General features: G+C 40.7%; 1 protein-coding gene across 2 annotated transcripts in view; it reads left to right on the forward strand.

The window, feature by feature from the left end:
- Nucleotides 1–14950, forward strand: part of ADCY5 (adenylate cyclase 5) — a 204803-nt gene that overhangs the window by 165062 nt on the left and 24791 nt on the right. For both annotated transcript variants that reach the window (XM_041473286.1, XM_041473287.1), the window contains 2 exons: nucleotides 8808–8830; nucleotides 13426–13570. In XM_041473286.1, the coding sequence (XP_041329220.1) occupies nucleotides 8808–8830; nucleotides 13426–13570 (168 nt within the window). The remainder of the gene's footprint in view (nucleotides 1–8807; nucleotides 8831–13425; nucleotides 13571–14950) is intronic.

The following is a 14950-nucleotide window of genomic DNA, read 5'->3' on the forward strand; positions in this document are numbered from 1 at the left end:
TGGATGAGTTAGAGATAATCTAGTGGACAAAATTACAAATTAGCAGAGTTTCAACAGTGTGTCCTCTGAAAGTGCCGAAATACTGTGTTTGCTCTAACCTAGAAGGGAAAAGACTGCTTAGAAATAAAAGTCTTCAAATACAGGAACGTTTATAAGGACAAAAAATAATGATAAATCATTCTCCATGACTGTAAAGGGCAGGTTTAAAAATAATCATCTTGATTTGCTGAAAGGCAAGTCTAAGTTAAGGAAAAAAAAAACTTAGATGCAAGGAACAGGTTGTATAAGAAGCTTGTGAAATCCCTGATTTTCCTGAACATTTTCTAATTATTTTATTCAGGGCTTTTAAGTCTGGAGTGGCATCACAAAATCCAAACAATAAGGTTAAAAAGACTCTGTCAGGATAATGTATAGGGAATAAATAATATATAAATAATATGAGATACATGTAAAGATTTTAGAAAGTTTCTGATCTAGACTGCACAGGGCTTCATGCCCTTTTGTACAAGAGCCAGCCATACCTCCAACATTGCTGACAGATACTTGTCAAGCCCTTATTTAAGGACCTGAAAAGATGGAAAGTCTTGCTGGGCATTCTCTTCAACAGTTTTATGATTTTTGTTGATTTTTACTTCACATATCCTCACTTCATTTTGAAACCATGGTGCTGCATGAGCTATTCACAGTAGATAGAAGACAGTTTAATTTTCTCTCCTTTACAATTATCTTCTCTGTGGTTGAAGACTATTACCATGTCTCTGCACAGCTCTGATTCCCTCATCAAGTTTGTTCCCCAGCTGGTGTTTTCCAGCCCTGTGGTTGTTTTTGCTCCCACTGAGCACTTGCCATTGGTGAGAGGGAGAGCCCTCGCTGAACCCAGCACTCATCCTGAGGTTTTGTTAATCAGGGAATCACAGAATGGCCTGTGTTGAAAGGGACATTAAAAATCATCCCATTCCAACCCTCTGGTTGTAGACAGGGACACCTTTCCCTAGACAACTTTCTCAGAGCTCCATCCAACTGGCCTTAAACAATTCCAGGGAAAGGCATCCACAACTTTTCACATTAGACATTACATCACAAAATGTCCCTTCAATTCCCTGTACAACAGTACCATGTTGGCATTCTCACATCAGGAGTGCTGCCCAGAATATGCTGGACATTTTTGAGGTCTAATAACCAGACTTGACACAGCCTGATGCTGTCTGGCTTCTAAAAAAAAGGCATTAATTGTGTTATGATTTCTAGTAATCTGTGGGAAGTTCTGCTATTGGAGCTTAAGGCTGCCATGCAGCCATCCTCTTTGTTTTACACTGGCTGCTATGACAGCTTGGCTTGTTCCACTGGTGCATGCTTTGGGGAAGGTTTGCTTCAGAAACAGGTACCTCTGAGCTGTTACAATCAAATATGAGCAGAGTGGCTAATGGGATTACTGAGTGCTGTGTAGATACCTGGCAGATTTCCTTTCATTTTCCAGCTGCTGGAAAGGTTTAACATTAGGAAGTTTAGGAATAGAAGGAGGAAGCCCTGAAGATTGCAATGCTTCAGGTTTCAGTCTGACCATGCTTCTGTCATGAGTCTGAGTACAGCCAATGAACCATTTAATTTGCAGTGAAATTGTGTATGAAGTCGATGTTAGTTACAAAGTAAAAAACTGACATAAAATCAAATAGAGATTATATATGTGTAACAAGTATTACTGCATGCAGATGTTAAAGATGTGAGACAAAATTATAAAAATGGATCCTGGATATGGTTGGCATGATAAAGAAAACAAGCTCTTTCAGTTAGGTGCTTCCTGATTCCTTGTGGTGCTGCTCAGAGCTCTGCACATCCTTCTACATGATATTTGATTGCTTGGTGTTTGTTTTCTAATGAGGCAACACTCACCTACAAGCAGAGTCATTCAACAATAAAATAATTCTTTGTCCCGTTCCCCCTGTCCTAAATCAAACAGTTCTTTGCAGTTTGCATTGTAAATACAGCTCATTTCCTCTCTTTATGTCTCCAAGTTGCCCTTACAATAGATCTTGTTACTTGGAAATCAAAACTGGGGAACAGGTGCCTCAGTGGAACAGATGCCATAGCTGGTTCTGTGCCAATTCTACCTCTTAAATATCAGAAACAATTAAAATTAGAAATAAAAGCTCCATAGGACAAGTTTTCCTCAGTCAGCTCTGTCAAAGAGAATTGGATTTAAGTCCATGATTTAGGCTCCGAGGGTTCACCCTCCTTCAAAAGGTTTCATTTAAGTGCAGGTCATCATTATCCTCTTTTCCAGCAATCATCTGCTAAATCTGGTAATTGCAACACTGACGTCAGCAAAGCTGGGCAGGGGCCCCCAGTGGAGAAGAATTTGACCCACTATTTTTTCACTGCTATTGTAGTAATCTAACTTGCAATCAAGCAGGGAGAAACTCTCAAAATCCTTTCTGCTGTAATCTCCACATATTGCTATAGATCTGGGAGGAAATTGTTAGTCTAGTCTGGGTTTTATAGAGCCAGTTTGGTTTTGATAGCTCTCAAACAGCAAGGGGAGGAATCCCATCAGCAGTTATGCTGTGTAATTGCTTTGGTGCTCACCTGGAAAAAGGGTTTGCCTGATTCACATGATCCATGGGATCTCATATAAATGAGTGGGAGTACAATGTACATTGCTCAGATTGTCAGAGGCTTTACACTGTTTTGTATCCTCATCTGCTAGCCTTTTATTCTAGTTGATCAGGACTTGCAATCATCTTTGATTACTTCTGTAAAAGAGGGATAAGAATCCCTCTTTTAAAGAACTAATCAATGCAACAGCAGATCTGCAGCTGCTATTGAGAAACCTAGGCAGAGTTTGATATTTGCTTGGATAGTTTTCCCACCATTCAGTACCCTTTTCTAGAATAAATTTTACTCATATGGGAAAGGTCATTTGGATTGAGACAGTACTAAAATGTGTCAGACTGGTTTTGATTTCGATTAAATTTAGCCTGCAGAAATAAAGATGCAATTCCCTTTTATTCATAGAAACATTTCCTCCAATGTTCATGGAAGCATTGCACAGGTGAATTTGTGGCATTTCCCAGAACAATTTCCAAAGCTTCCTCAAGCAGGCAGTAAGCCTTAATGTCAAAAGGCTGCAGGTCAGCAGGTTTGGGTCTGGGCTTCACAGCTGGTGAGCAGCTCTGGCCAGCACCAGTGGGCAATTTCAATTAAGGCTGGTTAGGCTGGCATCCAGTCTGTCTGCATCTGATTAGGAGGCAAACAGTAGTTTCTGGAGAAGTTTGTCATGTTTATCATCGTTTGGAGCGTAGACATGGAAGGGCAGAGATTATGGAGCCAGGAACTGATTCAGAGCATTTCTAGGACTGCTTATTTTTATGTCCGCTTTGCAAGTTCTAAAAACTCTTCACAAATGAGGCACAGAACCGGAAACTATTTCACTTCAAAATGTGACCTTTGGACTGCACAAATTTGGATTCAGAGTTCACAGAAAACTGTGAGCAACCTGCACTTTTCAGAGGTGTGAACTCAGAGCCAGAAGTTAATTAAAAGTAAGGTAAAGAAAGCCTATTTCAACAAAAGTAACCTCTTGTGATCTATAGATTTAAGTCTCATGGCCCAGATAAATTCATGGCATTGGCCAAATATAGTCTGCCAGCTGAGGACTGTCTACAGAATCATTTTGAGTTGCAGAAAGCAGAGGGTTTCACCATCTGTGACCAGTGCCAGGGAATGAAAGTCTTTTTATCAAGTGGGGTGGGCTGCAGAAAAGGAGCACTTCAGCTTTCCTTTTCAGACCTCATTAGTCTGTGTTCCAGCTATAGCAGACACACTCATCATTTAATCTGCTTCATAAACTGGTTTTCTGCCAGTCTGTTGTTCTGCACTTAGATGCTTGTTAAATATCCTTCCTATCAGGCTTTATTCTTTCTGGACTCTGGAAACAGAAATTGTGTTATTTTTGGCTTGAGTGCTTTGAAGTCCTTCGGTTTTGCTTCTGCATTTACACCTGACAGCATCTATCTTCATAGCCTTGTCTTTTTGACCACAGGGACAAAGCAGAAGGTACAACAGTGCTGAAAATAGATGTGAATAATTAGTTTTGTGGTAGAGCCAAAACAGGTTTGTTTTTAACAACATCTGCTCTCAGCCTGTCACTTTCCCTTTCTGTTTTCCATGGTCACTGTCTCTGGGAAGCACCTCTGCAAGTTGGCCTTAACTCTTACAAAGCTCATTTTGTCCCTAAGTCCAAAGTTATTTTGATTTCTGCTTTAACATCATGTAAGTTCTATTTTGACTTTGTTCTGGGGATGAAAACAGGACAAGAAAAACTAGTTTCTTTGTAATTTTTGCTCTTAAGATCTTTGCTGGAGTTGAGAATGAAGTTTTTAAGGGTGGAATTTATGCTTCCCACACACATTGCCATTAAGAAGGTCATGAAGCTCATCAGCCCCTCTACTGCTTTATTTTTGGAGTTAAATGAAAAGTTAAAAGCACATAAAATCTACTCCACTTTTCTTTGCATATTTACAATATGTTAATAATTGCAGCCAGTGTTCTCAAAGTTAGAATTATTATTTCTAATCACTCTTGATTTGAAGTGTAATGGTGTAGCAATCAGCTTGTCATGTCTTTGACAAACACTTTGTCATTCTATTTAAGGAATCAGTTTTAATCTTCAAAGAAAAGGGCTTAGTTAATTTAGAAGTCAAGCAGAGAGATGGCAGTCATATGAGCTTTTAGCACAATAGATATTCATAAAATATCCCCCATAAAGTAGTAAGCCTTAGGGGCCATAGGGACAGATGCAGTAATATAACATTCCCTGCTTTCTTCCTCCTGCACATCTACTCCCACTGAGGATGTCAGTGTAGATTCTGAGTCACCTGACCTGCCATAAAACAATAAGTCTTTTTTAATAATCTCCTGTAGAAAAGACAAAAGAGCAGAGCCTTTAAGGGAGTTGATTCAGCTAAGTTTGGGTTGTTCATGAAGTCAAAGAGAGGACTGTCTTACTCTCAGAGCAATTATTAAATGCTATTACCTTTGCTTTTTGCAATCTGATGGCAGAAAAATACAGCTTCCTGGAGGAATGAGAAAAACACCAGTATCAGGGATATTTAAAATGAGACTGAATAAAATTTGCATGAGGTTCTATATGCAGCAGTGCATAAGTACTGTACTGTGGCAAGACCTATGTCATGACTTACGGTCCCTTCTAGAGAAAAGGAATTTTGGCCTGAACAAGGGCATCTTTTTCATCATGATTATGGAGCTATTCTTGAACTCCTGCAAACTCCTATCTGTCCAATTCTTGTAGCCATCATCACTTTTGTCATTTTAATCCCTGCTGACAATTCCCAGCCTTTTCTTCATAGCTCCCTAGAAAACCACTGGTATTGTTTCAGCCTGCTGGGTACAAATCCATGAGCAGTCAAGAGGGGATTTATATTCTTAACTGCAGGAATTGGTTGTTTCTCTTTCTATCCCTTTGCACTCCCCCTCCTAAATGACAGGCTCCTCATTTTTATTAGCTTCTTTTTTTCCTGGGGGGTTCAGATTTCTGCATATGTTTGTACAGAAATGCCAATTTTGACGTATCTGTGCAGCTGCACCCAAACAGGCTGAGCCCAGCCCCAGCCCAGCTGTCCAGCCTCCAGTGGATGACATGAGGTGCTGGACAGTGCCTTTAGCCCCTTGTATTTCTGTAGAGTTTGGAAGTTTGGCTACCAGATTATGAGTAGGGATGAAGAAAAATCCATCTAACCCTATTCCTGCAGGCTTGGTTGTGTGTTTATCCTGTGTATAACACAGACCATTGCAATTGATGGGAGCAGCCTTACTCTGATCCAGGGGCTTTAACTGGAGCAAAACATCTGACTCTTGAGGATACTAAACTATTTGCCAGCAGTGGAGAAGAAAAAAAGGCCAATTTTGTCATTAGTGCTCAAGCCTTGTGCAAGGGGAAGGAAATAATCTGAAGTGCAGATTTTTCAATGAACCGAGCATGCCCACAGGAGTGAAGGAGGTGAAAGCACATTAACCAAAACCCAGGGGGAAATTTCCCTCCCAACCCAAACCAGGGTGGGCAGCATGACCCTGAGCTCCTCATCACCTCCTCTGCCTGAAAGGCTTCTTGGTGAGCGATTGAAACATGGATGCTTTAGTGGAGAGGGAGGAAAATCTCTGGTCACAGCCAGGTCCTAGAGGTATATTTGCTCTATATGCTGGCAGAGCCTTCCAGTGCAAATAAGAAAGATATCCTGTAATAAATGACCAGGATAATAAATGTGTATAAGGATTTTTTTTTCCAAAATAATCCCACAGGCCTTTCTCCATAACAATTCCATTTTTGGCAATTCTGCTTGAAGAATCTTTAGTATGAAATGGGAGCGTTTGAAGTGAATCATTTAATTTGCTTAACTTAAACAGGTTCCTACAACATTTAATTTTAAGCTGATTCTCTCTAATTAAAGTTCAAGTCACTCTTAAATATTTAGCCTTGTTAACTGAAGATCCAGGAAAGAAAATGTGATAGTCTTTTTCTTTTCTGTTTTACTTGAAATATGTTTTTTTTTTTGGTCTTTAGTTTTGAAGCACCAATTTAATTTGAGTTACCAGCAAGAATAATTTCCAGAATTTCAAGCACAATTTAGTCTTTTAAATTAAAATTTATTTCTCTTTTATTTTAGAAACTTTCCTTGTAACAGTTTTGCTGAGGGAGAGAAGCAGGGCAGAATCAAACTACATGTGGATTAAGTGTTCACCATATAAATGGCCAGTTAAATATTATTCCACACTTGAAATATTGGGGAATTTTTTGAGAATGCGCTTGCTGAGGTGTTCTAGTAACCTGACCTGGTCAGGCTGTGTCCTCAGACTTGTACATCTCAAATGCAGGAGTGTGAGATCTGTGTTTAGTTTGAGGAATTCAGTGGGATGGAGGGTTACACAGCGGGTTGTGAAAATCAGACCATTTTAGGGGACTCTCCCACTGCAGTCAGTCATCCAGTTCCCAACTGGCTAAGCTTGAAAATGTGACCTTGATAGCTATCTAATAAAGTACTGGCTGTTTTCTCATTCCTTCCCTCTGCTTATTTCTTGGCTGGTAGCTATTCATGTTCAGTTGACTTTTTTTCTTTTTTTTTTCCCAGCCTAACTGACTATGACACCAGACAAATTAGTGAGCAGTTTGTCTCCATGATTAATCAGTGAGCTTTCAGTTTTGGCACTGTGTTGTAGGATTACTTAGAGGATAAATAAATAAATCAATCAGATATTTCTGACAACTGTAAAATAATCGGGCAAAAGAAGAAGGAAAAAACCACACAACAAAAAGTTAAATGATAACTCTTTAACATGAAATCAGAAAGTACTTTTTTTTTTTTTTTGGCTTGAATATCTGGACATGCTAACTTTGAATCAACATTATTATTTCCTTCTTCCCACTGAATCTGCTGGTGGTTGTGACATGGGACTGAAAGACTTCCTTGATCTGAATGTCTGATGGGTTAAGTTGGAGTGGCAGTTTCTGTTTGGGAGTGTGGTTTTAGTCTGGAACAGAGTATGTAAAAATGGGAATTGCTCTCTCAGTGAATCAGAGTCCTGGCTGCTGACCTGAGTGACAGACCTCACTTTTCCCCTCTGGCAAAGCTGGTGTGTTGGCTTTCCTTCTGCCATGTGGCCACATTGCTAACTCACTGCAAGGGCAAAATCTGTTCTCATTTAGTATCTGGTCAATGTTGTTGTTTCTGATGGTTTTGGACAAGGCCCCTGTGGGAAGACTTTTGCTCAAAGATGTTTGATTTTCCACAGTCAGGATGGATTTCAGTGTGTTGCCCCCAGAATGGTTGCTGCTGCAGGTCCAGCAGCTGGAATATCCTCACGTGCCCTGAGCAGTTTTGGCCTGAGGTCTCTGGGAGAAAAACAAAAGCAATTCTTCATATCTCCCAGCTACATTTGTTTTATGTTTTGGAACACAGGGTACAAACTCTGTGCCTGAGTATTTGACCCTACTTGTCAAATATACAACTTTTCTTGACTACAGTTAAATTTAAGCCAAGATGTCAGAGGGCACATTTTGTTTCAGCCCATGCAAAATGGCAATTTTGATGTAATTTGGTCTGTTAGGTATGTTAATGCTAAGCACATGAACTTATGCCTCCATGTAAAATTTTGTCTAAGGCCTTCTAGCCATTAGAACTACAGATGACTCATAAATACTTAATTCAGATGGTCCTGAAAGAATTGCGACTATTTGGGCTGTTGCAAATATTATAAATAATTCCTGAAATCTTATTCAAGAAAACGTGTTCTGTGTGTGCTTGTGATGAGGGGAGGAGCAGGGAGACCCTTGGGAGAGATGAAAACCAAAATGCATCCATTGCCCTTAGCTGAGCCCTGACACAAAGAGATGCAGCCTTGTTGAATACAGGGGTTGATTTTTGTTATCCTTCTGAGTTTTGTTTCAAGTAAAATACATCCTCAGTTACAATATCAGTACAATTCCCATTGTATCATTTGTAATGGTGACTGCAAACAGAAGACACCTGAAATAAAGTGTGCCAGCAGTCAGCTGAAACATTTCCTTTATCTGCACTTCCATGAATTTATATCTGAGGAGTGTGTTTTTCCAAAGCTGCTCTGTCTGCCCGCTGGCAGGGCTGCACAAAATATTGCTGTGGGTGGGGAAAGCTGTCCATCCACACCTAACAAATGAGAGCCCTGAGGAGTCCCCTGTGAAATGCCGTTCCCGGGATGCTTTGTGTTCTCAAGGTCAGCCTGTTTGCTCACCCTTGTGCCCTTTTCCTTTCTTTCAGGGTTTCGAGGACCCCAAGGACAAGTAAGCAAATTTACTTCTGTCATACACTGTTATGTTTACACGTTTGGGATTTTTTTTTCTCATATTAAAAAAGGACAAGAAGTGATGCCCAGAAGCCAAAAATAATGCTTGGGCTCCCCAGAGCTTTGTCCTGGAGGGACAGCTGAAGGCACAGGATTGACTGATGTGCATTCAGAACAGCCACTGCCCTCAAAACATTTATTTGTTTGGTGGTTCTAACTTGCTTTTATAATTAAAATGTTTTTGCTGCACTTCCCCTTGCCCCAAATAATCTCTGCTCTTTGAAAATAACCCAAGACAAAATCTTCCTCTAAAGTATATATAAGTGTTGGACGTCTCCAATAAGAAAGGTTTATGTATGTATTGAAATGCCTGTATCGTTTCTGAGTTTATTTGTATATATTTTATATTACTCATTATTGCATATTACCTATTTCTACCTATAAAAATAAACTCAGAAATGATGGCTTGTTTGAAAAAGTAAATTCAAAGTTTCATGGTCTAAAATATAGCCAAATTTTAGCAGCATTTTCACTTTTTCCCTATAGAACTTTAGAGAAATTGTTAAAACAATTTAATGAGAGTGGTGTTTTGAAAAATTGCCTTTGGAGGGAAAAAACCCAAACACATTTACTTTTTAATTTCTACAACTGGACACAACCAAAGCACTTTCTGTACTGAAGGTGTTTAGAATAACTTCATGTTCAGTCCTGCTGAATGGCATTAATTATAAGCTTGCTTAGAGTGAGTCAGGCAACACTAGAGGAGACTGATGCCTAAAATATGTTGCTGTTGCTCTTTGTCGTGTTTCTCAGGCTGAGTGGATTTCTGTGAGCTGGGACAGGTAAATGCTTCTGTGAGCTCTAGGCATCCAGCTGTGGGAGAATTCACATTATGGTGGTTGAGCACTGAGAGCAGCTCCCTAAATGGAAAAGGAAAGTGATAAGCTTGAACATGGCAATATTAAGAGTCATTCTCTCCTTCCCTTGCCCTTCCCTGCAAACTGGATTTTTGTGACATTTAGCTCTGTGCACCCTGGGATGTTTCTCTGGTTCCACTGTTTCCTGTTCACTGTTTCCTGTTGTATCCATGGATGCTGGGAAAGTCCACGGATGTTAGATATGCTTTGGGCAGAAAAGAGTTAACAGATTACAACAAAATAATCCATAGGAATACAGAAATTTTCAGTATCCCTCATGAAATAGTATTTTTCCACATAGTTTCTGCAAGAAAACACAAAAATCAGCTGCCTCAATGCTGGTCTACAGCAGAGTCACCCAACAGCTGAGGAGCAGCATCTCCTCTGTTGCTCCAAGGACGATAATATCTGTTCTCCATGCTATAGTTTGCAAGGCTCCTTGGGCTGTTACAGCCAATAGCTGAGCTGTCTCACTCAGCTTATTGTGATGCCAGCTTATTAGAATCTATATCATAGATTTCAGGATTTTTGCATTTCAGTTCAGTACCAAAAGAAGCTACTGCTTTCCTCTGATTCTCTTTATCCAGAAATCTGTTTACCTCAAGTACAATGATTTGGCAAAAATAAATCTCTAGCAGAGTATGTTGATGGTGAGAATGGTTAAAATTAGATGCCTAAACCATGTCAAGTACTAAGGCAGTTCCTTCATGTGCAGAAATACTGAGGGTCAATACCTTCTTCTGGCAGCAAAGGAAGACGTGGGCAGCACACATCCCTGAAAACAGGACCAAACCTTACTGCATGACTGCAGGTTTAGTTACTCAACCTAAGCATGAAGCATTTAAAATTATGGCATACATGTAGTTTTGGCAGTGGCCACACTCTGCATTGGCAGAAAGTAATTAAATCAGCTGCACATTTTTGGACCACTCTGAAGCCAGCATCTCTGGGTTAATTGGTAGTGTTCACATTTGCAGGCGGAGTGAAAAAGTTGCTACAAGCTCTTGTTTGTGCTGTTCCTGTCCCTTGACACAATTTTTTGTTGGCTGCATTTGAAGAAATCTCAGCACTGCTTTTAGGAGGTGTTTTTGGAAGTGCCATGGCAGCCTGAAATCCTCATTTCCCCCCCTCCAACAACCATACTATCAATATATCAGAAGGCATTTTGACATATGAATTTCATTAATCTGTGGCAGTACCTCAACTCTGACTTACAGGCACTGCCTCCAGGGCACTCCTTAGAACCAGGTACTTTAGTATGCCAATTTAAAATTACATTTATGCAAATGTACCCGGACTTGCTGTACTGTAATTGAGTTTGGGTACAATGGGCTGTGAAAGTCACCTGAACAGATCAGTCTGTGCGAGGTGAGTGAGCTTCCCTGCAGCCTGTGTGAGGGTGGCTGCCCACTGCCAATGTCCCAGCAAGGCAATTTAAAACCAGCAGGGGTAATTCCACGCAGCCTGCAACCTTGGAGGTTACTGTAGTATTAGAAACACCCTGAGCAGTAAAACAACCTATTACAGACCTGCAGGCAGCTGAGGTAGACACCAAGCAGGCAGGTTCTTCTCTTTGCATCCTCCTGAGTGGCGTTTTCAGCCTGGAACTTGAAATTTGACTGCTCTATGCCCAGATGCTGAGCTGCCTCCTGAGCGGGCTCCAGCGGAGAGCGCATCGCGTCTGCGTGCTGCGGAGTGGGGAAATGTCAATGGCCCCAGTGTGTACATAACTCACAGGACCTTGGAAGGCATTCTGTAAATACAAAGCCTAATGATTTCCTTGCTCCTTTTATGAGCCCAGAAGACGTTGCAAGGACTGAATGAGAAGAAGCAGCATCCCCTTGAATGCTCAAGCAGATGTACTTCCTCCGAGGAAGTAAATTGAATGTCCTGACCTTGTAGGGAAAAAAAACACTTTTATTTTCAAAGATGATTATATGAATTTCTAGGAACTAAATAACTTCTAGAGCCAAAAAAAAAACAAAAAAAAAAAAAAAAACAAACCACCTCTTTTCCCCGACCCCTCTGAAATACTAAGGTTGGCTCAAATAGAGATTAGGCCTTCAGGCAAACTAGGCTTGTAACTGCAGTATGGCCACTGAATAGATGCCACTGGTGTGCTGTCATGACCCAGCTGAGGTGCAGATACATTCAGCTTGCTAGCTGGGTCAAGGAGTGGTAGAATGGAAATGAACAGATAGACTTGATTTATTTTTCTCTTGCCAAGAGATGCACAGAAGAGTTGAGGTACAGAGAGCTTCTTAAAATCTGACCCAGTTTTGCAGAAAGCTTTGAAAGAGCCTTCCTTTTGGAAAGAGACCTTTAACTTCTAAAACAGAGTCACATCCTGGTTTGTGAGCTGCTTTCCAGCACAGCCTTACCTGTGGGAGCCTGCTGGCTGCAACACAGAGTGCATTGTGTGCTCTGGCGCAGTGCAAATGAAACCAGGGAAATAAAGCAGAGTAGTTTTTCATCGTGCTTGTCAGCCCCCAGGATTTTCCCTCCAGAGTGCCTAAGCTGAGGGGCACACAGCAGGAGCCCAGCTGTGCCACCGTGGGGTTTGACACAGAAATAGTTATCTGCTGGAATATACCCCCGTGCAAGGGAGGGGCATATTTCAGTGGATAACTTGGCAAACCCTGGGGATAACCTGGGCAATCATGCAAGCAAAGCAGAAAAACAGCACTTCAGGATTAGCTTTTAATTTCTGCCTATAGCTCGTTTGAGGGCAGGCCATTAAAGTGACAGCATCAAGTCATTAAAATACTGCTAGATTTTAAAAATAACTAGAATCTAGATCTATAGATAGATATCTATACCATATAGATAGATAGTTATATATAACTATATAACTAGGGGAGGTGCTTCAGGTTTCCCGCTCCTCGGTGCAAAACACCTCAGGACAATTAAGTTTACAGTGTTATTTTTTCTCAACAGTTTTTGAAAATCAGCTTCATTTTTCTCTAGCGATAGCAGAGATTCAGAAAAACAGTGACACAAAAGATTATAAACTTGTTCCACATATTTAGAAAGCAGAACCTAATTTCTGTTTTTTTTTTCTTCTGTTGCCTTTTTCTTTTGCAACCTTTCCTTAAGTAAATATCTTGTAAACAGATTTTTTTTACTGTTTTATGCTTTAGACTCATAAGTAATTGTGTTAGGGGGATTCAGACCATATTTTTTTCCCCAAACATGTTTACAGAACGTATTTGTTCTGTAAACAATTATTTCTCAAAAAGGGAGAATTGTTAAAGGTTGGAAATTTTCATAGTAATAGTTACAGAAATTGTTATTAGAAAGCAAAAAATATGACTGGAGGCATAAATCATTTTTTTCAGTGCAGGCACTAACAGCTACAACAGTACAGCAGTGCAGGATAAGTCAGAGGACAAGGGGAAGGAGGCTGCACAGTGGTTTTAGATAATGAGGGATGGAAATGAGACCTGAGTGCAAGGAAACAGAGGTAGTATAGAAACTGGACAAATAAATAGAAGCCTTGTAGTAATGACTCAGGACTGGCAGTGAGCTCTAGAGCTGATACCACTCCCCTCTCTGCTCCCTTTCCCAATGAAGCAAAATGCCATTAACCTCCAGCTCATTGTGCACTGCAGTAACACACAATGCAGAGGCAGAAATTATCTTGTGCTCTTATGCTCCCTTTTCATGGCATCCTCAGGAGCACCCAGGAGAGTATGAACCCAGAGGATGAAGTGGATGAGTTCCTGGGCCGGGCCATCGACGCCAGAAGCATCGATCGGTTGCGCTCGGAGCACGTGCGCAAATTCCTCTTAACATTCAGGGAGCCTGACTTGGAGAAAAAGGTAACGCTGTCCAAAAACCATTGCAGTGCGTCAGGCAGCCTTGTTAGGAGTTTTAATTCTCCTGCAGAAGGTCAGGATGTTATATCTAGGGTTTAAGCTGTGCTTTGGGTGCTGGAGGTGGGGTTGTGATTTTAAAGAATCCATGCTTCTTCATGGAAACCTTAATATAACTTGTCCTGAAAAAATCACAGTCATCTGTAGGGAACACTGGCCAGGAAAGCCATTTCTATCAGACATACATGAATGTGCAGTGATAAGCAGTAAAGGGAATCCAGAATAAACCAGATTGTTTCTCTGACTTTGAGACTCCAAACTGAGATTGCAGTCACCCCTTATCTCCTTCAAATCACTCGAGAAACCCACTTCAGCCTACCTAAGCTCTGAAACTCTTCTGGAGGGACTTTTCCCTGCCCTTTGTCCCCAAAGAGCCCCAGGTACTATTAGAGCTCATTGGGATGCAATCTGTACTCTGAATATTTTTGGGAACCCATTTTAAGCAAGAAATAGTTCTCTATCCCATAAATATGAGAAAGGGGGAGTAACAGACCTAAAGCTCGTGAGCAGTTGATTTCCTCCTGATCTGGTTTCAGATATTCCTGTCAGGCAAAGATCATTTCCCTGGCTATATAGTAGAGACTATCAGCTATCATCAGCTCTAGATGGCTGCAAAGTTAAATTTCCAAGTCCGATTTCTAAGTCTAGAGGTACCTGGATGACATTATTAAAGGTACCATAAGAAATGGGAGGTTTAATAGCACAAAGAAAGTAATCCCTTTTTTCTTTCATTTTTTATTCAAGTACATATCCTTAGGATGCTTGAGTGGTCTTTAGGTTAAGCTCATTATTCCATGGAAAACACTTCAAAAAAAGTTTGCACGAATTATGTTATAATTTTAGTTAGAAACAGTCTTTCCTTGACAAGAATGACTACCTATTACAAAAGCAGAGCTTTTCAGGGTTTACAGCTGTTCAATGAATCAGTGTGGGACTGGATAAAAGCTCGAGCATGTAATTTCCCCCCACTCCTCCTCTTCAATTTTACAGCTGAAAACTGCCAGGGAAATTAGCGGTTCACCTGTTCAGAGCACCTTTTATTTTGTGGTTCAAACACTGATATGGACTGTGCTGAGAACTGAGCTTCAAGCTAAATAAAGCTTGGGAATCGGGTGCAGCTCCCACGTGGCCGATACGTTGACAAGAAGTTGGAAGGAGTGACTGTGTGAAAGCCACAGCAGCCTTGCACTGCCACTAGAGCGAGTCAAGTCACCTGCACAAAATGCAAGGTTTTCTCATTAGCTGCATTTTTCCCTCCAGGAGGAAACTTCCCATGCAGGAAGTTTAGGTCTGACGACAGCGACCTAGAATCTTGGCACCAGATAA

This window comes from Pyrgilauda ruficollis, unplaced genomic scaffold, assembly GCF_017590135.1.
Source record: "Pyrgilauda ruficollis isolate IOZ18807 unplaced genomic scaffold, ASM1759013v1 scaffold3, whole genome shotgun sequence".
NCBI lineage: Eukaryota > Metazoa > Chordata > Aves > Passeriformes > Passeridae > Pyrgilauda > Pyrgilauda ruficollis.